The sequence below is a fragment of the Rhinichthys klamathensis genome, unplaced genomic scaffold (assembly GCF_029890125.1).
Source record: "Rhinichthys klamathensis goyatoka isolate OS25496 unplaced genomic scaffold, OSU_Roscu_1.1 h1tg000298l_1, whole genome shotgun sequence".
NCBI lineage: Eukaryota > Metazoa > Chordata > Actinopteri > Cypriniformes > Leuciscidae > Rhinichthys > Rhinichthys klamathensis.
Genome location: NW_026606817.1, coordinates 1,194,031 through 1,222,030, shown reverse-complemented (window position 1 = coordinate 1,222,030; position 28,000 = coordinate 1,194,031). Strand labels below are relative to the sequence as shown.

Sequence of the window (28,000 nt, the reverse complement as noted above, 5' to 3'; positions counted from 1 at the left end):
TTTAAGCTATTTGGCCCCGTGGCCCGAACGGACAGAGTTTAGTCTAGCATGAGACAGCAGAGGGTGAGCACCCTAGTTTTCACACACTAAAGGTGCTGAGGGGTAAAGCACTTAGTTTAAGATCGCAAACAATGATGAAGTCCAGCTATCGGCATGAGGTACGCAAGAAGTACGAGCGCTCCGATGTGTACGAGGAGCCCAGCAGCCCAGAGACGGAGTCGGCTCCGGCCGTCCCGGGATGGCAGAACCTGCAGGAGCTGAACAGCCGTTTCGCGCGTTACATCAACCGCGCGCGCGTCCTGGAGCAACGCAACGCCGTGTTTCGCAAACAGCTGGAGACTCTGCAGCGCATGGAGGAGACGCCGGGGGTGGAGCAGACCTTCAGCGAGCAGATCAGCGTCAACAGGCAACGCATCCGAGAGCTGCGGTCCGACCGAGCCAAGCTGGAGAGAGAGCTGAAAGATGCAGAGCGCATGCTGGACGAGTACAACAGCAGGTTAGACAATCCGACAGAGGATGAAGAGTGTGGAAGATTGTGGTTGAAGACTTTTGATGACTGATAACTAGAGGGGAGGCGAGAATAATGCGAATAATAGATTTAAGATAAGAAAATTCTGTTTCGTTCTTGGTGTGAACAGGCCTTAACTCTCCCTTCTGTTGATTTCAAATGCAATGTAGTAGTCAATGAACAGATGCTCCCCCAACAGACATTCTCTTGACTATAAGAAAAGTTGCACCTACATCTCTACTAACTCTCATTAGAGTGTTAGTAGAGTATTAGTAGACTGGTAGGGTTAGAATCAGATTGCATGTAGTTGCAAAGGTTCCTAAAGTCAAGAGAATGTCTGTTGGGGGAGCATCTGTTCATTGACTAATACATTACATTTGAAACCAACACAAGGGAGAGTTAAGGCCTGTTCACACCAAGAACGATAACTATTAAAGATAACTTTATTAGCGTCCACACCAACGCCCGATATCGTGTTGTTTATTGTAAGGGCACGCTGCAATTTCGGCGTCTGTCTCTTTAAATGCTGGAGTTCTTTAAAGCAGGATGGATTCTGATTGGCTTTCAATGTTTTTATCATTCATCAGCTGGACAAAAATCATTGTTAAAGTGATTCCAGTGATATCGTTCCTCTGTGTCGTTAACTTTACAGTTGGTGGACATTTTTAGAACTACTTTTTTTTAATATTTTTAAAGTTTTTTTCTTTGGTGTGAATGGGCCTTTATCGTGGTTATTGACCAATGCAGATAATATAAAAATGACCAAATATCGAGATACTACCCTCTGGGCTTCTTCGGTCTAAAATGACCGAAAACTGTTACGTTTTGAACAATCTGCTCAAAGACGTTTAAAGGACTGTTGAGCGGCTACTTTAGCTGAAAGAGATTAAATAATATTAACAGAGAAGAGAAGAAAAGCTATTTAAACAAAAGCGCAGAAAAACACAGACAGAAAGTTCTGATTTAAATAATGATGCAGAAAAACACAGATTTATTAAAAGACTTTAACTCGAATGTAAAGTTCTGATTTCCAACTTGTTTGTTTACTTGCTACTGTCACAGTCATCGTCTGCACCAGTCTGTCTTCGTCTTCACTGCACTTCCCAGAATCCTTCTTGTCTCCACACCTGAACTCACTCCCTCAATCGCCCACCTGTTCATCGTCCTCATCATCCGTGTCACCTGTCCTCACCTCGTTATTGTTCGTTTGTATCTGTCTACTTTCCTTCTGCCCAGTCTGTCCGGTCGGTTCTTGATTATGTCACTTGTTAAAGGGGCATTATGCAGAAATCCCGTTTTTGTCAAACAGCGACCCCTAGAGTTACTGTGGAGTACTTGAATTTAATGTTACTGTCGTAAATACCACTCACTCAGAGCGTGACATGCCCTGTTACATAGTATACAATAGTACATTGTGTTTAATTTGTCGTTTAATGAGATATAATATATGTTGTTAGTGGTGAGAATTTTCACGTGATTAAATGCATAGATCCGACAATTTTAATGGTCCAGAGGCAGAACTTTTGCCAAGTGTGTCAGAGGTTCTGGGTTCTAATCGGTAGTAGTAGTATAGTTTATTTTCCTCATCAAAACCGATTGTTTATTAGTGGTTGTATTTCAAGCAGGGACATGTTTTTTGTGCATTAGATTTTGTGATTTCACCATAACAAAATATAGAGTCTCTCAGTCCCCGCAACGGATTCAGGCGCGCGTCACAACAGAACACTGTAACTTATCTGCACCACTGATCGCAGAGGCAACGAGCACTTTGGTCACTTGATTTCAAAAGTAACACATTTCAGATCGCCTCTTATTTAACAAACGAACGAAATGAATGCTCTACTAGAGTTACCTGGAGATGTTTTATTTGTTTGTAATGGTAACGTTACATCCGTGCCGCGAGAAGTTTCAATGGGGACATAACACACCAGCAAATTATGCCTATGCTCGTGTCCGACTCCTCGCTCGGTCAGTCTGCCGTTTCCTCTTTCTCTGTTCCTCCGACAATGCTTTCCTAGCTTTCTGCATCTTATATGCCGGCTCAGCCATGACGATAGTGTGACAAACTCCATCCATCTATACCTTGTTCCTGTGTGTATGTGTGCAGTTGCCGTAAAGGAATATGTTACATCGCGAGAGCTGATATCACGCGATACTTCCTGACGCGGGCCGCCGCACCGAAGTTGCAAGTGAGATTTTTTCGCTCACAGGCACCAGGGGGGGTCGAGACGCCCACCATTCAACCCGAAAGAAGTTATATAACCATTTCAATAACTCTGAAGCTGTTCAGTTAAGCTAAAAAAGCTGCATAGTGTCCCTTTAATGATTATGTTATTGTGTATGTTACCTAGCGTGTCTGAGTGTTACCTGCCTGTCTATACCTACCTGAAGTAATATTTAGTAAAGAAGTTTATATTGGACCTTCTGCCTGCTTGCCTTGTCTTCCTCCAACACCACACCGTGACAGAAGAACCGACCTAAAATTAACAGAAGAACGGACCTTATCATGAGCTGGGAGCTCGCTGGACAGATCGCGGCTTTGGCTCTGGATAGCCGCGATCTGTTCCACTTCACCTGGGGGTTTGTTCCTCTCGCTGCGTCCTGCTCGTTGAACGACGAGTCAATCAAGGCGTGTTACCGGCTGGGGGCTCAAGCAGTCAATCCGAGGGAGCTCCCAGATCCCAGGTCCGGCCACACCGTGACAGCTACTAAGTGCCAAAAAACAAAAACATAAAAATATTTGATTCCGTTAAACTTTGGAAAATCATAGGTCCCACTTTATATCAAGTGTCTTCAACTACTATGTAGTAACATTTTAGTTGCACTTATTGTGTACATACATGTTTTTACATTGTAATTGCATTTAAAATACCTAAATGTAATTACATCTATAATTACTGTTGACCCCTTAACCCACCCATAAACCAACAAACCTGTCCTAACCGTACCCGTATCCTTCTCAATAGTGTTTTGTAATACAACAGCAAAACAATAAGTACATTGTACATCATTATTTTTTTATGTAAGAACATCATAGTAAGACACATAAAGTGTGAGCAAATATTGTAGTTAATTCTTCCTCAAAGGTGCTCAATGATTCAATAAGAAAACGTTGTTTCCTGATAGACCTATTAAAAAACCTGAAGTTTATTAATTAACTTTTTCACAGGTCAAGGGCGTAGTAAATGAGAATCAGTCATGTTTGCATGCTTCATAACACCCAAGAAACCTCTGAATTATTACCAAAAGAAATGACATCAGGGTCCACAGGTCAAAGCAGATCAATAACTCTCTCTGCTTAGAAAGAGCCTTGAAATGAAAACCGTGAACATGCATGACTGTCGGGATGAACTGTACTTGACATACTCTCTGTTGTCCACAGATACAGAAATGAATGTGAATACCAAGAGCAGCTGCGGCACACGCTGGAACAGCTCAGTAAGGTACAAACATACTGTGACCTGCAGTTTCTCTGGCCATTATGTAAGGGATAATGTACATCCAGCCGGTGGTTCTCTCAAAATAACCCCCGACAGGATGATGAGGTTGTGATCAGCCTGAAGGGTAATTCTGAGATCACACACTCTCACACACACACACACCTGAAGGGGTTTATTCTGAGATAACAACCGGCTGGATGTACATTATCCCGCTTATTACACGGGTACTTGCCACATAAGTAAATAATTAGACACGAAATATTGATCTGAGTTGAAATATTTTATTAGGTGTTTAATCCAACGCTATCTCACATCCAATTTGTACGAATTCGTACGAGTGAGTAAAATATGACTGATTGAGGTCGTACGAATTCGTACGATTTGTCTAAACCCCAGTGACGGTTAGGTTTAGGGGCGGGGTCAGGGGTCAGGGGTAGGTCATTCGTACGAATTCATACGAATTGGGCAACTCGTAAAATTTGTACGAATTACCGTGAGATCGGGTTGGTTTAAACGTAAAGCTTCCGCGGAGAGCAGTTGCTAGCGTGGCAAGTTCAAACTAGACAGACATTTAAGAGATACGGTATACAGTCATAATAATTAAAGATATAATACGCATGATGATACGGTAAATTCATAAAGCAATAATCCACAAGAGATCATGCGTCTCAGAGATATAACCACAGGCGAGGGCTGTTCGAAGGCTCAATGTGAAGCGCCTCAAACCCCCTTAGCAGCAGTAAAATCTATGAAATACACACTCAAGTGACTTATCATTTTTTATTTATAAATGCAATGCTGTAAGCTACTCGACTTCGCATAAGGCCAGAAACACATACGAGTTCTTGCAAATGCAAAGGCTTTTAGTTGTTTAAACTCGAATGTGTGCATTCTTACAGTTTGTTTTGTAACACGATGCATTCTCAGCAGTAATAAATGGAGTGCTATAGGAAAAAATTCAGGTCAACTTCTATAATGGAAGTTAATTAAAGTTAGTTAAACTGGAAGTTACCCAAATATTAAACAGGACCTATTATGCTTTTTTCCATGTTCATCTTTCTTTAGTGTGTAATGTTGCTGTTTGAGCATGAACAATCTCTGAGTTCTTCTCTATATCAGTGTCAGTGTTTCTGAACTCCTGAAACGCCTCCATTGTAGTCTTGAGTTTCTCCCGGGAACGAACACGTCACAATATTCCTCATTATAATAATCCATATGGAGAATAAAGGGGCGGGCCTGGTTGAGTTAGTTAGTAGTGTGTTAAACTGGCGGTTATGGGAAGGGGCGGGGCATTTCCCAAACACACTCGAAGCGCTCGACCAATCACAACACACTGCTCCAGCCGACCAATCAGAGCACAGTGTGCTTTTCAGAAGGAGGGGCTATATAGAGACAGGAAGTAAACAGAGCGTTACTGACAGACTGGGAAGAGAGGAGCCGCAACAATGGAGAATATGAGGAGAATAATCAACATTCAAGCAGGAAAACCTGTTCTAGTAGAGCCTGAAAACAACATCAAGACTTTATCAACACATTATTGAAAATCAGGGAGTGAGATGTCTTATGTTGAGACAAGTGTTTCTGAGTAACTCCACCACCATTGTTCACTGAACAATGTTTTCCAAGTCTCAATTATGATTCCATTTGCTCTTGTGTTTGCAGGGAGCCGACACCGTGCTATTGAAGAACCTTGAGTATCAAATCCAGCTGCAGTTTCTGCAAGACGACGTCAACGCTACCAGAGAGAGGCACAAAAAGGTAGGAGGAAAATATAACCCCTATTTCCACTTCTGTCTTTTCAAGGAGCCTCTGGAAAGTTCTTCTGCTAAAGTTGAAAGTTGTTGAAAGGATTGTGTGTGCTGAGCTTACATTTGTTCACTTTAGAGAGCAGAATTTGGTATCTTTTAAATGTGATGTCAGCAGTGTTTTTCTGAGCCGTCGAGTGACAGTCTATTGTGTGGCTGTGCTTTATGTTTAATCAGTCAGCGTCTGAACACCAGAATATTCTCATCAACATGCGCATTATTTCAGAAACTATGACAGAGCAGCCGGAAGCACAGAAGCACATGAACATAGACATATGACACAGCAGCCAGAATGCTGCTTTCAGTGATTGAAGTGATCAAGTCTCACTCGTATTATTGTTTAATATAAAAGCATTATTATGTAATAATCTTAATGCTTGTCAATAAGCTGTGCAGTGACCCAAAATAGACTCAAAGTATAAATATCAGTAATATTCTTTATCTGACATTTATCTTAACTAACTGTTCCGCATTTTTCATTGATACGTGCAGAGGTATTTTGCCCAATAATTAGAAACTCTGTTTTTTTCAGAATTAAGTAGTAGAAAAAAAATAGTCATCCAAATTTTTATATCAGCTATGCATTCCCTTAATTTTGTGAACTGGTACGTTTCGTCGGGGCCCGAAGAAATATAGAGCTGAGTATCGTCAGCTTCTCTTCTCTGATGATGTGGGCGGGGCAACCTGTCACTCACATGAGATCCACCAATAGCAAACCACAACCTTTTAACCATCCAATCAATTCCCCACAGACAAAATCAAGCCCCGCCCACATTTCTTTCTTGTTCCAGAAGCGTTTCACTCGGATATACGGCACAATAGGGAAGAAAAACTACCTCAACTTCCTATTCAAGCTGACTTTAAACATGTAGTTTTAAGTGAGTGATCCAGCGTAGTGGTTTTGAGACCCTGTCATTGGAACCACTGAAGAATCATTTCTTTGCAGATGCCAATTCGCCTTTGGCTAAGCCACACCCTAGAATGTAGATTGACTAATCACAGCGCAGCCAAGAACGAGCTCCCACAGAGGTCCGGCACTTTTTCACAGCGCTCCATTGACTTTAACACAGGCGTCTCATATTTTTGGTCTCGGCCGGCTATTAGCGTCGTAGTTTTATCAAAAATATGGTTAAACGTTGTGCCTGGGGCATTTGTAACACAGATACGCGTTTCCCAGAGAGGTTGGAGGGGGGTGTGCGTTTTTCCCTTCCCAAAACCGAAGTCAAATCCTGACAAGTGTCGTCTAGCACACGCTGCTAATAAATACAACGTTATACTCGCGTAGTCCGTTTGCTTTGTAATAACGATTATAGAAGTGAATAGAGACCTACCCAGCTTTGCATGAACAGCATTTGCATGTTGCTCCTTGATATTGTGAGTCCCAGCCTCCGTCTCCATTAGTAGGATATGCGGTGGGTCATTTTTTGACTGTGACCGATGTGCTTTTGCCTCTGTTTGGATGCCTTGCGGTTCCCCTGTATGTCATGAACGTATGTCTTCGAACGTATATTGCAGCCCCTTTGCCTACTTCTATCGGACACTTTATTTGCTGCTTTATAAATGTTTGATAAAATGTCAGCAGGAAGAGCTGTCACAGCATACACCATGTTGATACCAGAGCCCAGATGAAGTTTGTTTGTCGGACGTAGCAACAGTAACTAAGGGGGGCGGGGCTTAGCCAAAGGCGAATTGCTTTGATAATTTGTTTTACAATCAAATCTAATTTGTACAGTTATCTATATATAATCATCTATTTTCTTTTTATTGTTCAAGAGAAACATTCTTTGCATCCTCTAACGCCTGTTTCTCTGTAATGAATTTGACCTTTCACCAGTCTCACTCCTGATGTCCCCCTCCATTGATCCCTGTCCCGTGTGTGTGTGTGTGTGTCTTCCTCCACAGAACCTCGCTGAGATCCAAACGTATATGAATATCCTGCAGCAGATCAACCAGACGATCCCCCTGATGCCAGGCTCGTCAGTCTCAGAGGTGGGTGAGCTTGTGTCTCTCAGCGCCTCGGGCCTGTTCTGACTCTCGGGGGTCACAGGGAATAAGAGCTGTGTGTCTCTGAGTGATCAGGATCCCTGAGCGATGACACCCTTTATCTTCCACCGTTCTTCTGCGGGCGAGAGCATCTGAAGCGCACGATTACTGCTGAGGAAAGTCATTGGGTCTCATTCATGAAACATTCGTAAATATACGAGTAAATATGCGAATGATTTGCGCGTAAAGAGACCTTCCCGAAAACTCTTCTCCTGATTCACAAATACTTCGTAAACGTCAGATGTGATATGTGTGTGTGTGTTAATGAATTCCAATCAGTCGTAAATGGGATGCGCGTGCACGCTCATTCTCAATTACCATAAATCCCGCCCATATTATGACACCAAACAAAGGTTTTCAACATGTCTTCTCAAAAGCGAATGAACAAGAAAAATTTCTCAGATGCAGAAATCGAAGTTTTATTATCAGAAGTTCATTCAAAACACCACTGACTTCACCACTGACACCAATGACTTCTTCTCCCTCAACCAAGCATCCCCCACTGGCTACAATTACATCTGCAAACCCCGCTGTGGAAGTGGCCTCGCCGTTATTTATAATTAGAACTTCCATATCACTGAACTCACCCTCCCTTCAGTATCATCATTTGAATATCTCGTCTTCAAAGCTCTTTCCTCCATGACAGTTATCCTCATTTACCGGCCACCTAAACCAAATCCCTCATTCCTCTCTGATTTAACTGAACTCCTCACACTCCTCACGCCTCATCTCTCTCTCCACGTCTGCTACTACTCGGTGACTTAAACATCCACATAGACTCCTCCACCTGCAAGCTGTCATCAGAATTCACAATTTTATTGGACAACTTTACTCTCACCCAACATGTCACATTCCCCACCCATGAAAAAGGACACATCCTCGACCTGGTCTGCTCCACTAATCAACCAGTGCTCAACCTCCATCCATGCCTCTTTCCCCTCTCTGATCACAAACTGATACGGTTCACCATTCCGTCTCCAACCTCCCGCCCCCGCCTCCTCAGAGAAATCACCTTCCGCAACCTTAAATCAATTGATCCCCATCATCTCTCTGACCTGCTCTCCACCACTCTCCACATGGACTCAACCCTCACCTCACCTGATGATCTCACAAACCACCTCAACTCCGCTTTGTGTACCTCCCTTAACACTTTGGCCCCGCTCAAAACAAAAACTGTCACTTTTAACAACTCGTCACCCTGGTACACACCTGCACTCCGGAAAATGAAACAAACTGGACGCCAACTTGAACGCCTAACAAAAAAATCATCTCTCATAGTCCACCATGAAGCCTATAAACTCCACCTCATTGCCTACAAAGATGCCCTCATTGCCGCCAAATCTGCCTACCTCTCCACCATCCTCACCAACCCCTGTCTAAACCCCAGAACCCTCTTCTCCACATTGAACAACCTCATCAAGCCTCGGACCAACACCCTCCTTACCTCTACTCCGGATCTCTGCAACTCATTCCTTCACTTTTTTCGCTGATAAAATCAATATCATTTATCAATCTCTATCCCCTGCATCCAACCTTCCAGTATCTACTCCAGCACCTATCACGGCCCCTTTTCCCCCCATCCCTCCTGACCTCCCTCCCCCTCCTCCACACTGCCTCTTCTCCCAGTTTAACTTGGTCACCACTTTTGAAATCTCTAAACTTATCAGTTCTTCCAAACCGACTACCTGCTCACTTGACTCCCTCCCTACTCCACTCCTGAAGTCCTGCCTCCCCGTCCTTTGCCCCTACCTCACTAACCTCTTCAATTCCTCATTGTCCCTTGGAACTGTCCCCTGTGCTTTCAAAACTGCCGCTGTCACCCCAATCCTCAAAAAACCTGGTCTGGATCCCTCTTCCCTCAACAACTACCGCCCAATTTCCACCCTCCCCTCTCTGTCTAAAACCCTGGAACGTATAGTTGCTTTACAATTGCAAACCCATCTTCATGTCAATAACCAATTTGAACTTCTCCAATCTGGTTTTCGCCCCCTCCACAGCACAGAAACCGCTCTCCTCAAAGTCCTCAATGACCTCCTCACCTCCGCTGACACCGGTTCCCTTAACATCCTTATTCTTCTCGACCTGAGTGCAGCCTTCGATACCGTGAGCCATAACATCCTGCTCACCAGACTCAAAGACCTTGGTATCAAAGGTATTGCACTCAGCTGGCTCCGTTCCTACCTTTCCAACAGATCCCACTTCATCTCTCTTCATAATCACACCTCTGCAACAGTCACAGTCACCCAAGGCGTTCCCCAAGGATCCGTACTCGGCCCCCTCCTCTTCATCATTTACATCCTCCCCCTTGGTCAGATACTTCGTCACTTCAAACTGAATTTCCACTGTTATGCCGATGACACTCAGATCTACCTCAGCACCAAATCCCCCCACAATCCTCCCCTCTCCCATATCAACTCCTGTCTGTCAGCTATTAAAACCTGGATGCAACATAACTTCCTCAAACTCAACAGCAATAAAACAGAAATCCTCCTCATAGGCTCCAAATCCACTCTCAGCAAAACCAATAACATCACTGTCACCATTGACGACACCATTGTCTCCCCATCTCCCCAGGCCCGAAATCTTGGCGTGATTTTTGATTCAACCCTCTCCCTTGAACCTCACATCTGTCATGTCATTAAAACCTCCTTTTTTCACCTCCACAACGTCGCCAAAATCAGACCCTCACTCACACCCTCTGCTGCTGAAAGACTCATTCACGCCTTCATCTCCTCACGACTGGACTACTGCAACTCACTACTCCTTGGTATCAGCTCAAACTACATAAAAAGACTCCAACTGGTCCAGAATGCAGCCGCCCGACTCATCACCCGCTCCAAATCCTGGCACCACATCACTCCAGTCCTAAAACAACTACACTGTCTTCCTATTTCCCACCGGATCACATACAAAATCCTGGTCCTTAACTATAAAGCCATCCACCTCCTGGCCCCCTCATACCTCACTGACCTCCTCTTCCCCTACCAACCCTCACGGTCCCTCAGATCCACCTCAGCCGGTCTCCTCTGCATCCACAAGTCCAAGCTTCGCAGTTTTGGGGACAGAGCCTTTTCCAGGGCAGCTCCCAGGCTCTGGAACTCCCTCCCCCATGAGATCCGCACCTCTGAGTCCCTCACCATCTTCCAGTCCCGCCTCAAGACTCATCTCTTCATCTCTGCCTATCCGTAGCCACACGGCCCTCCCATCTCTATATGTGCCTGATTTTTTTTTTTTTTTTTTTTTTTTTTGCTTATTCACCTGCCCTGTAAAGCGACTTTGAGTTCGAGAAAAGCGCTATACAAATTCAATTTATTATTATTATTATTACCACATTTTATTTTCAAGCGTACATAGTGGCGTATCAGGTCCTAAAGAAAAGCAAGCTTGGCAGCATATTACAGATGCAGTTAATGGAGTTTCATCTGTTAATCAAACAGTCCCAGGAGTAAAAAGAAAAACCGTATGTAATTACTATATATAATATTTTTTCAAAATGCTGTGTAAATATGTACCCGATTAAGGTGAATTAAAATGCAGCCTTAGCTATTAATGAGCAAAACGTTCGGATCCTAAACTCACTATTTACGCGTGGCTGGGAGCAGGTGTAGATTTCTTTCGTACCAACTAACATTTGGAAAATACGAACATTTTAATGAATCCGAAAATTTACGCCAGAACCACTTTACACATGATTTACACAAAAATTAGTTCTGCTCGTGTTTCATGAATGAGACCCAATGTGTTCATTTTAGATGTTTTACTTTTTGGCTTGTTTGTTTTTTACTTAAAGGGGTCATATTATGCCCCTTTCAAAAGATGTAAAATAAGTCTCTGATGTCCCCAAAAGTGTGTATGTGAAGGTTTAGCTGAAAATGCCCCACAGATAATTTTTTTTATCGCATATTAAAATTGTCACTTTTTGAGGGCGAGCAAAATACGCAGTTTTTGTGTCTGTCCCTTTAAATGCAAATGAGCTACTGCTCCCGGCACAGAGTGCGGAGCTTAAAGAGCTTGTGTGTGTGTGTGTGTGTGTGTGTGTGTTAGCAGCTCCGATTACCTCACACACACGCACTGAAAATTTCAAAAAGAGTCGGACAAAAGTGACAACATGAGAAGCAACAGGACATTTCTGAGTGGTTAGTTGATGAATTTATGTATCTGATGTGGAGTTAATATCTTCAAGTCATTGATTAGCATATTCTGTCATGATAATCTATAAATCGCGTTCCTGGGGGCGGTGTTTATGTAAATTCCAGGGTTAGTGATGTCACTAACCCGGGAGGAAGCTCGTGTAGTTCCTACCAGCCGTTTGTTGTAGTCCTTGAAAAGCGATTTCTGTAAAAGCAAATATCTCCCTTTACTCTGAACTTTGAGGGTCGTAACTTTGCAGATGTTGTTTATGCTCAAACAGCAACATTACACACTAACTACAGTTAGAAAAGTGAAATCATAATCAATCACCCCTTTAACTCTTTTCTTTTTTTTTTTTAAGTTGCCACCGCAATAATTCTTTATAATTTTCACAAAACTTTCATGGCCCCAGAATATTTAGTTGTATGAATATCTATGTAAAAAAAAAAAAAAGTTTTATTCTAGATTAATGCATTCTCTTTTATCAGACTGATCTCATGAAATGGCGTATGTATGACACGCCAATTCGTATTTCCATTTTTGGCGTGCTATCAACACGCATAATTGCTTTTCAGCGTGTTTATCAACGCCTTTGACTTAACGTTATATTACTGTATTATGTATATATAAATATATGACCTACCCCAACCCCGTCCCTAAACCTACCTGTCACTGGGGTTAATACCATTTATGAGTCTTCTCCTACCATCCTAGGAAAAGAAATATCGCTCCACAGATGTAGATATAGATTTTGCTTCGTTTCGCTCGGACATTTAACGGCGTACACATACACGCGGAATCACTCGGACGTTTAATGGCGTAGACATACACGCAAAAGATTTCGGCGTGGACATACACGCGGATAGCTCAAAATGCGTATAGATAACACGCCACTTGACTTGAAAGTGGCGTGTATGTTTACGCAAAGTCATGATGTCATGTTGCTTTTATCAACACTTGTATGTGGGTAAGTTTCTTAAAACAGCAACATTTTGAACATAAAGCTGAGAAAAGTGTGTGTTTGTCCCGGATGGGATTCAGAGCGATGATCAAACACAGATGGAGAAGATCGAGTCCATCAACACCTCAAAGCTTCACAGTCCTAAAGCTCGTCCTGAGTCCACATTTCATTCAACACGTTCTCACACCAACTCGTCACATATCGATCACTTTTTAACGCACATGTACCGCTTTAGTGTCATTTTTTGACACACAGGTTTCTCCTTTGCTTTCAGTTGTTTGACTTATGCATCAGATTAAGATGCATTTGTAAAAGTAGACATGACTATAAATATTTATAGGCTACTTTTATATTTTGGAGCAACTAACCGAATCACCCCAAGGAGGAACAATTAGTCAGAAAGATTATTTTTAGCTTTTTTTCGGTCTAGAGATAATAGGTTACACTTTATTTCGATTGACCACTTTAGACATTCTCAAGTAACTCACTCTCATTGGAGTATACTGTTAGTTGAATAAGTTGACATGTAGTTGCAAAGTTACTTCTAGTCAGGAGAATGTCTGAAGTGGAGCATCAAAATAAAGTGTAACAGAAGAACCGAAAAAAACAACTAATCAAGAGTCAAATCAAGTCAATGACATTCTGAGCCAAATGTGAGCGGTGCATGTGTTCGCAAAGCTCAATGGCACAATGCTGAAGTGGGTTGCTATCCGGATATGTGGTTGCTAAGGTGTGTGTGTGTGTGTGTGTGTGTGTGTGTGTGTGTGTGCGTGCGTGCGTGTGCGTATGTGTGTGTGATTGTTTTGCTTGTTTATAGTCTGACAGGTCAAAGTTTGATTGCTTAGAGAACAAATAGCACCGAAAAAAGCCCAAACATTGTGAGTGATCGTGTCTGTTGCTGGTCAGTTATGAGATAAAGTTTAGCCTATTATTTAGCTTTAGGTGTTTGTTCAAATCACTGGCTCTTAGTAATGGCAATAATAATGTCAATGCTTGCCATAACAAACATAAAAAATAAGCATTTAAGCGCTGAGCTAATATCTTGTTCATTGTGGTAATGGGTGCTTGTGTGCAAATGTCATTGATATTTCCTTGCTTTTTAAATGACAGCTTTATAAGGACAAGTAAATCTGGATTCTGCAGGTTTATTGCTTAGGATTTTTAAAAAATATAAATAGGAGTTATAAAAAGTGGACGTTTACACGACAACTATCTACATCTATGTTCCTTCGCATTTTTCTTTTACAGACGACAGCGCTGTCCAAACGATCCGTGAAAACGACTAGCGCTGTGTTCTGCTGTCAGGCCAGTAGATGGCGACGTCACTATCTAAGAAACACGTATACACATGTGCAGGGATGTAGTGGAGGCTAAACGCACGTAAACGCCGTTTACGCACCTCCCAATATTCGGAAATACCATTTACCCACCTCCAAAGTGCGTTTATCCACCTCTAAATTGCGTTTATCCACCTCTAAATTGCCCGTAGTTCCTAATACATTTTAAATTAAGCTTATGTCGTTTTAGTTTCATTGTTCATTTTTAGTTTCATAGGTTGTTAAAACTAAGACGAACTCTTTCATATTGCGCTGCATGACTGTCAGTGTTGTTGACTTTTACTGACGGTGAGGTTAACTTACGCTGTTGACGCTCGCGCAGCCTCTCGAGGAGAAATTTACACAAATGAGCGCAGCACACACTCGGTTAACAACATACTGCCAATAAAAAAAATGTGTAGTTTTTATATTTAATTTTTATTTATTTTTTACATATGTTAAGCAACCTTATTTATTTTTCCTGAACACCATCACGATTGAAAATGTGACATTGCTTTCCTACAACAGTTCAATAAACAGTTAAAATTAAGCCACTTACATTTTAGATGCAATATTGGCTGTTTTTGTTCTGTTTCAGCAGCGAAAATAGTTCCAAACAAAAATCACAGCAGAACCACGGCGCATCTCACAGGAACACTCAACCTGTTTTCATTACTGAATGATTCAGCGTTTTGAACAAATCAATTGAGTCAAAGATTCAATGACCCATTAATAAACATCTGTCTCATTCTTGAATGAATCAGCCGTTTAAACGAATCGTTTGTTTGTTTGAATGAATGAATCAATGACTCACTCATTAAGACGGTCGCCTGCGGTTTAGTGTTATGTTGAAAAGTAGTATCATTCTTTCCAATGTTTCTTATATGTAAATTTAAATCAATTTCATAACATTATTTTATGCAATTGTAATTTTTCAGTGTAAATGATTTAATTTGATCAGCCCCTAGGGTAACAGCCCTATAGTATATTATTATTCTAAATAATTGAATTTATTGATCAAATTTATGAATTTAAAATGAGAGATGAAGCATTAATAATATTGGGGGAGGGGATGCCCTTTAAAGGTGCAGATATTACAATATGCCGATTTCAATATCAAAGCTGATTGAACACTGATGAGAATAATCAGAATAAATGAGAATATTGTTTCAGAATAAATTAACACACACACACACAAAAAATAAAAATCAAAAAAAATCCGGACGAGCAATTTTTTTACTCGGACAAGTGAATGACAGATTTACTTGTCCGAAGGACAAGTGAAAAGACTTAATGTCGAGCCCTCCCTATAGCAATGTCATCAGGATACACACACCGGTAGGCAGTGGCCCACCTTACCGGGTGACCACGTCGTGGTCCACCAGAATTGATAGTTTACCCACCTCTTTTTTTACCACTACACCTCTGCACATGCGCATGATGTCACAGTTTTCACAAATTCACGTTTTTGTGGTTTACACGGAGATGATAACGGTATCGTCTTCAAAAACTTGCTCTTTGAAACCCGTTTCAAACCCGCCACCAAAATGCCATTGTCGTGTAAATGTAAAGCTTAAAAAGCGTTCGTTTTTAGTTGAAAACAGTGTTGTGTAAATAAACCCTAAGTTGTCAGTTTAGACAGTTTTAAGAGCTGTTTAATTAGGTTTTTTAGCTGGTGGTACAGCCATTAATTAAACATCAGGAAAAAAGATATCATTCCTTTAAAACTGACTACATTTGTAAATAATTAAACTGTTTAAAATTTAGTATTACTTGTCAGTTTTTAACCTTATTGATTTACCTTTTTCTTTTTAATGAATAATTGAATCCTCGTGTGGTAATTCTACCGTTCTCCTCCTAATAAAGAAGACATGACGTGTGTTTGACCTTCAGCGTCTCTTTTAGAAAAGCCCGTGTGGGGATTTGAAAGGTGTTCAGAGACACGAGTCGAAGTGAAACATGCTCTATGTGATCAGATGACAGCACACTTTGAGGATAAGTACAGTAAGAAGTGTGTTTCCCCGCAGGATCAGGAGCGTGTGATGGCTCAGAGACGAGTGCCGGGTCTGAGGACTCAGTTGGAGGAGTACAAGAGCGCCATCTGTCAGCTGAAGGCCCAGAAGCAGCAGCTGCACACTGAGGTACCGGACTCTCCATCACACACAGCACCTGGAAACACTCAAACAAAACAAATGAGGCAATCAGTTGCCTTAAAACTTTAAGTTAAGAAATTCAAAGTTTAAGTAAGCAGACCTGGCAGATTTTGTACTCAATACATTTTATTTGTATGAGTGATTTATTTGTACTGTAAAGTGAATTACACTACAGTTACTGGAAATTGAAATACAGTAACTTGCTGGCAGTAATGCACTGTAAAAATACAAGAACACCGTTAACAGAAATGGTTTCAAAGATGCACACAGGAAATGACTCTAACGTGAATGCATTGATTGATTCCTAGGTTTATTTTGATATGAATAAACAAATGTGCGATCTATAAAGCAAAAACCTTACAATTAAAGTTGAAAAGTTTTTGATCTAAAAAAAAGAAAAATGCACTCAGAAAATGACTCTAATATGACCATATTGATTGATTCGAAGATATTTCGTTTGTTACAGACAATGTGCAATCTGTAAAACAAAAACCTCAAATTTAAAGTGGAAATGGTATACTGCTGAAAAGTTCTTGACCTTGAGAAAAAGCTTAAAGTATAGACCAACAATTTTTATGTTTGTTAATTTGTTTCATGTTGGTACATTTTTGGGAAGTACACCTGTTTTGACCTGATGTCCATTGAAATGGAGAAAAAGAAAATACAATTAAATCCAAACTTTTTATTTGGTCTCATTTATAGAAGCCTCGTGTGCTGAGAAAATGTACTTTTATATTTTTCAGAAACTTGAAACATAATTCAGGTCTGAAGGGATTAACTTGAAATGTTTGAGTACACTAAATCAAGCACTTAACTTCACATTTTCATGTAACCTCAATGTTAATATTTGTATTAGTATTAACTTATCTTGGTATAACAACCTAGTTCAAATAATGCAAATTTGCTAATATAATAACTTTAGCATGGTATAGCATTTGCTGTAAGAGTGCAGTAATATAAAGCCTTTAACAAACTTCTCTCAGACCAAGCTCACACACCACTCGTCACCATGATGGTAACTCTCCTAAAACCAACATTAACTGCAATTATTCTAAATTAGCATAACAAAACATTAATCATTTCCCACTTAACATTATTCTAGCACAAAAAATACATTATATTACACTTAATTTTAGCATTTATTCTCCCTTTCGAGTGCCATGGGCAAAGCATGCTGGGAAACAGAAATCCCTGCCCAGTTTCAGTTCAACTTAAGTTTGTCTAAATGAACATAAATAATTTCATAAAACTCAAAACAATGAAACAGTTCAGTTTACTTCAAATATATCAGTTCTGTGAACTTGAAAGAAAAAGAAAGTGCTAAATACTCATAAAAGTTCATTTGACTGAACTAATTAGTTTAATTCAAGTTTGTCCTACTAAAACCAATTCATTATTTGAGCGTTAGGGTTTACAATAACTACAGTAGCCAAAAATGATCAAATTAATGATGGACGGGATTTTAAACCCTTGAATTAATTTTCTACTCCAACATGGGAGACTCTTTAAAGGATTAGTTCACCCAAAAAATTAATTAATAAATAAATAAAGTGTGATCAATTAAGGTGATGATACACAGAGCAACTTTTTGGGCAATGTTGCCGGGCAACCAGATGAGACAAAGGGCCCACAACCGATATAAATTATACATTTATACATTTATTGCCCATTTTCAATGGGAAAGTGCCCAAGCAACAATCACTCGGCAAGATTGCCCAGCAACATTGCTCATAAAGTTGCCCTGTGTATCATCACCTTTACTCTCCCTCGTGTCGTTCCAAACCCGAAAGACTTTCATTCATCTTCGAAACACAAATGAAGATATTTTTAAGAAATTTGATGAATCTCCATTAACAGCTGCGCAACTACCACTTTGCTTAAAATAATTCTTAAATAGATCATAAAACGAATCCATATGAATTGAGCGTTTTAGTTTAAATATTCTGAGACTCGATCGCTTTATATGATGAACAGAATACATTTTATCACCTGTCGATTTTGTTGCTGTTATCAATGCTATTGGCCACTGTTAGCAAGACTCTTAAATATATATATATATATATATATATATATATTATTATTATGCTTAGTAGTTTTTTTAAAATAAATAAATAATTTATTCAGCAAAGACGCATTAAATTGATTAAAAGTGACAGTAAAGACATTTATAATGTTACAACCAATGTTCCCTCTAATTTTTTTTCTTGCTGAGCAAAACTTTTTTCTATTGGGCGGACATTTTTCGCCACCTGAGCAAAAATATTCTTTATACCTGACCTGTACAGCATACGTAGAAACACAATGGTTTCAACATTCAGTTGTAACTTTTAACTTGAATGTGCCATTTCAATTTTATTTGACCCTTGATGTAACTTATAGGTAATCATATTTTCGAAAAACAAGCTTCTTAACAAATCAAGAAGTCACTAATGAAGCACATTTTAGGTTACCTGATATTTGTTTTACAGTGCTGTTAACTGTACAGTCTTTACCAAGAAATCCTATGAAAAATAATTTACAAAATCTTCTGCAGGACAGTTAAATTCTTTACATTAATAGAATATAGTATGAAAAAAAAGTAAGCTGTTTCACTGAGATGGTTTGGGAAAACCATAAAGTGTTTTTGTACAGTCAATTCATTGTGTACAGGAAGCATTAAACCGTCAAAGTTAAATGATTGTTTATTGCTTATGAATTTCCCATATTTTCTTTAGCAGGGGATTTCAAACGTTTTAATGGCAATGAGCCCTAAACAATACCCTTGTGAGATTCTTTATTTAGGCTTATAATATAATAAAATATAGGCCTAATAAAATATTTAAAAAAACGAATTGAAGTATTTGAAGTGATATAATATATCAGTTTAAATGCTTAAATTTGTTTACATATTATATTATTATAATATGAAAACAAAGCATTTAAATAGATCTAATAGCTAAATATTTTCAAGAAAAGTGAATGTGAACTCTTTTATAATCTAACCATCCCTGAAACTCCCACACACAAAAACATCTATTTAAACTAATGATGTATTTTGAGTTTGCACGCGGGTGGGTGTGTAATTGTTACCGTTCTGTGTCCATCAACCGTTATTTCCACCACTTTAATCAAACCACTCTTCTTTAAAACATTATGATGTGATTTTATTTCACACGTCTTTGCGTTTCTCGTCGCCTCTCGTATTGAGCTATTTGGTCCGCACACACGACTCACTGCCAATCACACGCGCTCACATCGTTCTCTTATGAAACCGGTAAACTGCATTCACCAGTTTTCTCTCTATAGTGGTTGACCAGAGCACTGCAATTATTTCTCACTTAAACTACAATCAAATGGATTTCCCCACACGTTTCGCGTCAGTCCTCTGCGTGGCATTTTATTCTTTTCTGCGCGGCCGCCGCTTAGAAGTGCGCGGCGGAGGCATCAGAAGTGCGCAGCGGAGGCATCAGAAGTGCGCGGCGGAGGCATCAGAAGTGCGCAGCGGAGGCATCAGAAGTGCGCGGCGGAGGCATCAGAAGTGCGCAGCGGAGGCATCAGAAGTGCGCAGCGGAGGCATCAGAAGTGCGCAGCGGAGGCATCAGAAGTGCGCGGCGGAGGCATCAGAAGTGCGCAGCGGAGGCATCAGAAGTGCGCAGCGGAGGCATCAGAAGTGCGCGGCGGAGGCATCAGAAGTGCGCAGCGGAGGCATCAGAAGTGCGCAGCGGAGGCATCAGAAGTGCGCGGCGGAGGCATCAGAAGTGCGCAGCGGAGGCATCAGAAGTGCGCAGCGGAGGCATCAGAAGTGCGCAGCGGAGGCATCAGAAGTGCGCGGCGGAGGCATCAGAAGTGCGCAGCGGAGGCATCAGAAGTGCGCAGCGGAGGCATCAGAAGTGCGCGGCGGAGGCATCAGAAGTGCGCGGCGGAGGCATCAGAAGTGCGCAGCGGAGGCATCAGAAGTGCGCGGCGGAGGCATCAGAAGTGCGCAGCGGAGGCATCAGAAGTGCGCGGCGGAGGCATCAGAAGTGCGCAGCGGAGGCATCAGAAGTGCGCAGCGGAGGCATCAGAAGTGCGCGGCGGAGGCATCAGAAGTGCGCAGCGGAGGCATCAGAAGTGCGCGGCGGAGGCATCAGAAGTGCGCAGCGGAGGCATCAGAAGTGCGCAACGGAGGCATCAGAAGTGCGCAGCGGAGGCATCAGAAGTGCGCGGCGGAGGCATCAGAAGTGCGCGGCGGAGGCATCAGAAGTGCGCGGCGGAGGCATCAGAAGTGCGCAGCGGAGGCATCAGAAGTGCGCGGCGGAGGCATCAGAAGTGCGCAGCGGAGGCATCAGAAGTGCGCAACGGAGGCATCAGAAGTGCGCGGCGGAGGCATCAGAAGTGCGCGGCGGAGGCATCAGAAGTGCGCGGCGGAGGCATCAGAAGTGCGCGGCGGAGGCATCAGAAGTGCGCGGCGGAGGCATCAGAAGTGCGCGGCGGAGGCATCAGAAGTGCGCAGCGGAGGCATCAGAAATGCGCGGCGGAGGCATCAGAAGTGCGCGGCGGAGGCATCAGAAGTGCGCGGCGGAGGCATCAGAAGTGCGCGGCGGAGGCATCAGAAGTGCGCGGCGGAGGCATCAGAAGTGCGCGGCGGAGGCATCAGAAGTGCGCAGCGGAGGCATCAGAAGTGCGCGGCGGAGGCATCAGAAGTGCGCGGCGGAGGCATCAGCGGCGGAGGCATCAGAAGTGCGCGGCGGAGGCATCAGAAGTGCACGGCGGAGGCATCAGAAGTGCGCGGCGGAGGCATCAGAAGTGCGCGGCGGAGGCATCAGAAGTGCGCGGCGGAGGCATCAGAAGTGCGCGGCCGCGCACGCGCGCAGCTTAGAGGGAACATTGGTTACAACATATTCTATTTCAAATAAATGCTGTTCATTTGAACTTTCCATTCATCAAATTCCACAAAAATCTGAAGCAGCACGACTGCTTCCAACATTGATAATAATCATAAATGTTTCTTGATCATCAGATCATCATATTAGAGTGATATCTGGAGGATCATGTGACACTGAAGACTGGAGTAATGATGCTGGAAACTCAGCTTTGATCAAAGGAATAAATTACACTTTACTATATATTCACATAGAAAACAGTTACTTTAAATTGTAATAACATTTCACAATTTTGCTGTTTTTAGTCGTATGCATTTATTTGATGAAAAATACTTTAAAAACATCAATATTCGTTCAAAAACATAAAAAAAATCAGTAACTAACTACAAATTAGTAAACTAGACTGTGTAACGTCGAGCAGAAGTCCAGTATAATTGGACTATAATGTGTTTCTGTTAATGAAGTGTTTTTCTATAATCTGTTGGTCTAGACCTCTGTGTTGGAGCAAACCATCAAGACGACCCAGGCGAGCTACGACGGCGAGATCCAGCAGTTCAACGATCGCATCGAGAGTCTCCGGAAGGAGATCGAGGAGGCCGAGAGATCTCTGGAGGGTTACACCAGCCAGTGTTGGCGGCTGGCCATGTACCAGAGCTCTCTGGAGAACGAGCTCGAGCGCTCCAGGAGAATCATCGAGAACGAGGACAGCCGGTGAGACCCGTCGTACACTCCTCGTACCACATGCTCAAATCACACCCAATCATATCAAACCTGCCATTAATGTGAGATGCCGTCACATCGTTTTATTATGACAACTACACTCTAAAAAATGCTGGGTTAAAAACAACCCAAGTTGGGTTGAAAATGGACAAACCCAGCGAATGGGTTGTTTTAACTCAGCGGTTGGGTTGAACGTTTGTCCAACCTGCTGGGTAGTTTTATTCAACTCAACTATTGTTTAAAAAATTACTGTATTGTTTGCTTAAAATGAACTGGACGTATGTTGAAAATTAACATTTATTAATAGGTTTAATACATTTACATTTATTAATAAGTTTGATGAATAATAATTAAACAATAAACATGTATTTAAATGCTTATTAATAAATGTTCACCTTTTGATTATTATCGTTGCCTCTAGTTATTATGTGTCTGATTTTTAATTTCTAACCTATTTTTGGTTCATTTTAAGCTAGTAATTTTTTAAACAATAGTTGGGTTAAAAAAAACTGTCCAGCAAACATTTAACCCAACCGCTGGGTTAAAAAAACCGAATCACTGAGTTTGTCCATTTTTAACCCAACTTGGGTTGTTTTTAACGCAGTATTTTTCAGAGTGAAACACCAGTTTTTTTCATTACTGGACTGGCCAAAAAAAGTCACCATCGTTGCATTTGTTGTACAAAAGAATGCAGAATTAATCATTTCAAGCTAAAAATAATGTCATGTTTATTGGGATCAGGGAAGGCTAGCTTCCACACAGTGGCAGTGTAACTACATCATCTTTTTACCCAATAATCACAGCGAGATTTTTTGTTGGGCAATTTCTTCATCTGTAATTAAAGCCTTTACAGACGTTTTAGCATAAATGTATTCCAGCATCATTCATTAACACTATGTTTGATGAGCTGTGCATATTTGTAATATCTGACAACGCTTTCTCTTGGACTCTTTCTCAAGTCTTTAATACAGCTGCTGAATTTTCTTTCTCCCTCTCGCAGATTGAATTCGTCAATAATTGGGACACCTATTACTCTGCTCACATCCAGAAATGAATACACCCACAGTCCTAGCGTGAGCAGGCAGGGACGAGGTGAGTCTGCTGGGGGGGTTATGTAACATGACTGCATCACTGTGATAGTCTTTATGAACAGGCAGCAAATCAAGAGCTAGCAGCTGCTGGCCTGAAGGAAGGGTTACGCCCACTCAGCTGTCAATCAAACCCACTCTGTCTCGCTCAGGCTCGTCGAATCCAGAAGCATAATACAATTGCCTTTAAGATTCTTTGCATTGGCCCTGTTAACAATGATAAATGACACTGACCTTTATGTCTGGGCACGAGTAACGGCTGTTTGTCAAGAGCCACAACACGTTTCTTAAGAAGAAAGGGAATGGTTTAGGTTACACTTTGCCCATGTGTTTGAACGTGTGATGTGTGTGTTTTGGGGTGAATCTTACTATGCAGTACATTTGTCGGCATTGCGTCTTTTTATATTGTATAAAATAGTACCATTTTGATATTTAAAATATCACAATTTTATTTATTTTCATATTTAAAATTGTGATATTTTAAATGGAACTTCAACTAAAAAAGTGAAATTACTTCACACCTATTTACACTCTTATTTTGATTTTTTTTGTAAAATTGTAGTGAGTGAATTTATATATATATATATTTTTTTTTTTTTCACTCACTACAATTTTACAAATAATAAAAATAAGAGTGTAAATAGGGGTGGAATGAGTATATGTTACCATGTGCCAATTGTAAAATTCTAAAATAGAATGTTCAATCAATTTTTAAAAAAATTGTCTAAAATGTTTTCTTTCTCTAATGAACTTTTTCAAACATAAGACATTTTCATGTATTGATAATAATCAGTTATAGGTTTATAGGTGTCCTCAGAATGACTTTCCATGCAGTAAGTTCCCTTTAGCTGGTCTTAGCCAGAGCTTCTCCTGCTGACGTGAGGTCTGGCCTCTACAGCCGCTGATATTGGCCAAGGGCCGCCCACTGTGAAGTGACCAATCACAGTTCAGTTGTGTTCAGCGTCATGTTTAGGGCTGGGTAAATGTCTGTACAGTAACACACTGGCGTTCTGTAACAGACTCAGGGTACTTTCGTGTTTACCTGCATATGCCACAGATATTCCCTTCTCAGCGAGGAACTTCACCCGATCTTCCATTATAGATGTGAGGTGACTCAACTAATAAATTAAAATCACTTGTAAATCCAAAGGGTCGGTCATAAAAGTGGTTCATTTTGGTTAAAAATCTTATAAATGTATAAGGTGGAAAGGTGGGCCTTTAAGCTCACAGACACACGGGGTAAAACCATCGAGAGGGCAAAAGACCCAACTTGATATATGATATTTCCTATCTGAATCTAACCATGTCATGTCAACAAATGGAAAATTCAGCTGGCTGTTTATTATCATGTTAATTATTGTGCCTCAGCAGGGGTGTCTTTTACCCCAACTACCATACTTTTACATGTTCTTCTGTTATTGAACATTAATTGCTTTAATTACCTTGAACAAAACTGAAATTCATTAACAAGACTTTTGTCTCAAAATATATTCAATAATTTATGTGATTCTCATTTGCTGCTTAAAACTACATTTAAAAAAAAAAAATTGGCGAATCGGCGAACGCATCAAGGATCAGTCAAATTTCCACGTGCATCATAAGAAACGGTTGGAATTGTGCGCAGCTGAATGATTTCAATCTCTGACTTGTAAACGCAGCCTAATGAACGTCATTAACATATAAAAGAGCGAAGTCAACATCCAAATCCTTTACTTGAGAACAGCGAGAAGCAAGAATTTAGGTTTTAGATTATATTAGAAGCTTAGATTTTCAAATACCTACAGTACTCCGATTCTGACATGGCGCTACGCACTTCTCCTCATCAAAGACCGTTTTTATAAATGCCATGGATTTTGGCGAACGCACACTCTAAGATCAAATCTGCGTTCGCTCGTTTTATAAATGAAGCCCTATAGGTTTCCAGAAAACCTGTAGAAGTCAGCCAATCAGATTTAGAGCTATGTTTTCAGTTTAAGCCCAGTAATATTCTTCAATACCGACGTTTCATCGGCTGCGCTATTTCTCTCCAGAAATGATTACAGATACAAATGTCTTTGTGCTTTTTTAAACTCGAGTTACAGTTATCTCTCACACAAGCGCTCATCAATGTGGGTGTCATTGTCATTATGTCTACAGTTGTTTGTTGTTGTTCTGTCTCATTTGTGTCTTTTTCGATTGAGAAATAATGGGCCTGTGCAGTGTTGCCACCCTCTGGACAAACTATTTAGTGGAGATAAACATCAAGGTGCATGTGTGAGCTGAGCGTAGAGTATGAGCGGTTAATAAATCTGCAGTTAAATGTGTTCTAGCTTGCTAAGTGGGATTCTCTTCAAACGGATGTTCAAACATAAGAGTAGAAAAACCTGAAAGAAAAAAAACTGACGGTAAAAGAAGACAGTTTACATTAAAGGATAATTCCGGTATTTAACACTTTGAGTCTATTTTCTAGTTTGTTTTGGATGAACTAGAGTGGTGGACTTAGAAATGTTGACGATGGGTCCTGTCTCGAGTTTTAGACTCTTTTAGGATCGCCTCTGAGCGCTTCAGAGTGGCTGTCGACCGGCATGCTCAAACATGTCCTTAAAACAACCCTTAACGTTCGTTTTCAAAACTGTGCAACTCACCGAGTGGTTAGTGGTGTTCGTTGATGATTAAAAACAAATATATCGGCGCAATGTATGATTTCAATCCGTGTTATTTGCTATAGTGGAACTATTTTTTCAGATACCTCACAACCGCGTATAAACTTCCGCTCAATATTTGAGTCCGAAGCATTAGCACACTCCCGACCACTTGATGGCGACAACCACTTTGCCGCAGTTGGTCAGCTCACGCTAGCCTTCTGAGAGACGGAGAACCGAGCGAAAAGACTACAACCAAATGTAAACAGACCCCTTTCCGTTTCCGGTAGCGCAGTAATATCAACAAGCACTGAGTCCTCCAGCAGACATCAATGCGATTTTAAAAAATGGCAAATAAAGACGACAGAAACTGTATTTCGCTACGCTACTTGTTTTGGATCATCAACGAACACCACTAACCACTCGGTGAGCTGCACAGTTTTGAAAACGAACGTTAAGGGTTGTTTTAAGGACATGTTTGAGCATGCCGGTCGACAGCCACTCTGAAGCGCTCAGAGGCGATCCTAAAATAGTCAAAAACTCGAGACAGGACCCATCGTCAACATTTCTAAGTCCACCACTCTAGTTCATCCAAAACAAACTAGAAAATAGACTCAAAGTGTTAAATACCGGAATTATCCTTTAATGCTTGCTATAGTGCCCCGATGAGGCAGTGTTGAGACATTTCCAGTGCAAAAATATGAACAATCGTTTGAGAGGGTTTCATGCCTCAGCTTGGCCAGAGGATATTTTACAAAAGACTGATACGCACCTTTAGTGAAATACTTTAGTTCACAAAGTATTTGCATAACAAGACTGACCCTCAGATTGCACCAAAATCTGCTTTTTTCAGATATCACCCAAGCCATCCAAGTTATCACCAACGTAAAGCCTCGTCAGAAGAACTTGCCCAAGAAAGTGTTTAAAATGAAAGAGATCACTTCCAAACAAGCTAGTGGACTTGAGAAGGCAGCAGGAGAATTTGTGGAGGAAGAGAAAGAACAAGTGATGGAGGAGCAGGGGGAGAGAAGAGAGGAACATGCTCCTGGAGAAGATGTGCCTGATGGCGCTCAGATCAGCAAGGCCTTCGACACGCTCTGCAACATCATTCGTGATCGCATGAGACGGGGAAGGAGACCGGAGCCCATCGCGGACTTCTTCACCAAGGGACGCTACGTACTAGTGACCGGCGACTCTAGCTACCTGGACCCGGGCTTCTGTTCAACCACCCCTTCTGCCAGTCACGTCTTTGTTACAATCCATGATGACAGGATGCCTTATGATCCTCACTGGAGAGGTGAACCTTCCCCTACCCCAAGCCCCCTACCCGGACCAACACCCCTATACCCTTCCACACCTTCAGATCCAGGAAAGGGAAAAGGCGACGGAGATGAAAGGGGAAAGTCCAAAAATGGAGAGCCTCATCCAAAGGAGAAAGAACCAGAACCGAGCCCCAGTCCTCCACCAGGTCCGCATGACAAGAAAGACCCCAGCCCTCCTCCTCCTCCGGGCCCCAGGCAGCCCTCACCCCATCGTGGAGGAAAGCCCAAGATCCCGGAGGATCCCAGCATCTTCCCACCCATGCCATCGCACACCTCCATCCCCCCGGACTCCATGAGTTATGAGAAGCTCGAGGTCATTGAGTCAGTGGAGAAGCTCTCGCCTGACAAAAGAGTGAAGGGCTATGAGGAGACAACCACAGTGGTGGAGACCATGATCGAGAAGACCAGTAGAAAGAAACATGCCGATAAATCTTCTTGAGCCACGGAAACATTTCTATTAAACCATTCTTGCCTCTGACCCGCTCCGGTATTGCCGTTGAAGAGATTCCTAGTGCTGCTGTTAACTTCCTGAACCATTGCCTTTGGCCTTTACTGTCTGAAAACTTGGGAAGCTAAAACTAAATTGCCCCATCTCCCCCCTCACACATAAGATGACTTAAAGGAGTAGTTCACTTCAGGATTGAAATGTCCTGATAATCTACTCTCCCCTACATTATCCAAGATGTTCATGTCTTTCTTTCTTCAGTCGAAAAGAAATTAAGGTTTTTGAGGAAAACATTCCAGGATTTTTCTCCATATAGTGACTTCAATGGGGTCCAACGGGTCTCGACACGATCCCAGCCGAGGAATAAGACTCTTATCTAGCCAAACATCGTCATTTTATATATATATAAAAAAGTATATACTTTTTAACCACAAATGCTGGTCTTGCACTAGCTCTGCGAAGCGCCACACATTACGTAATCCCGTGTGACGTAGGCGGAAGTACAGACCTAGTGTTTTCAAATCAAAAGTCAAGAGCCCAAACTGCAATTTGGACCTTCACAACGTTGGTTCCCATTGCAGTCCACTATATGGAGAATGTTTTCCT

At 41.6% G+C, this 28,000-nt stretch overlaps 1 protein-coding gene across 1 annotated transcript; it reads left to right on the top strand.

The window, feature by feature from the left end:
- The first annotated feature begins 3 nt into the window (after nucleotides 1-3).
- On the top strand, nucleotides 4-27,588 carry LOC130103841 (filensin). Its single transcript, XM_056270167.1, has 8 exons — nucleotides 4-496; nucleotides 3,891-3,951; nucleotides 5,611-5,706; nucleotides 7,656-7,742; nucleotides 16,232-16,345; nucleotides 21,689-21,909; nucleotides 22,919-23,010; nucleotides 26,481-27,588. Exons 1-8 carry the CDS (start codon nucleotides 132-134, stop codon nucleotides 27,386-27,388), a joined length of 1,944 nt encoding a protein of 647 aa, XP_056126142.1. The 5' UTR covers nucleotides 4-131; the 3' UTR covers nucleotides 27,389-27,588.
- The last annotated feature ends 412 nt before the right edge of the window (nucleotides 27,589-28,000 follow it).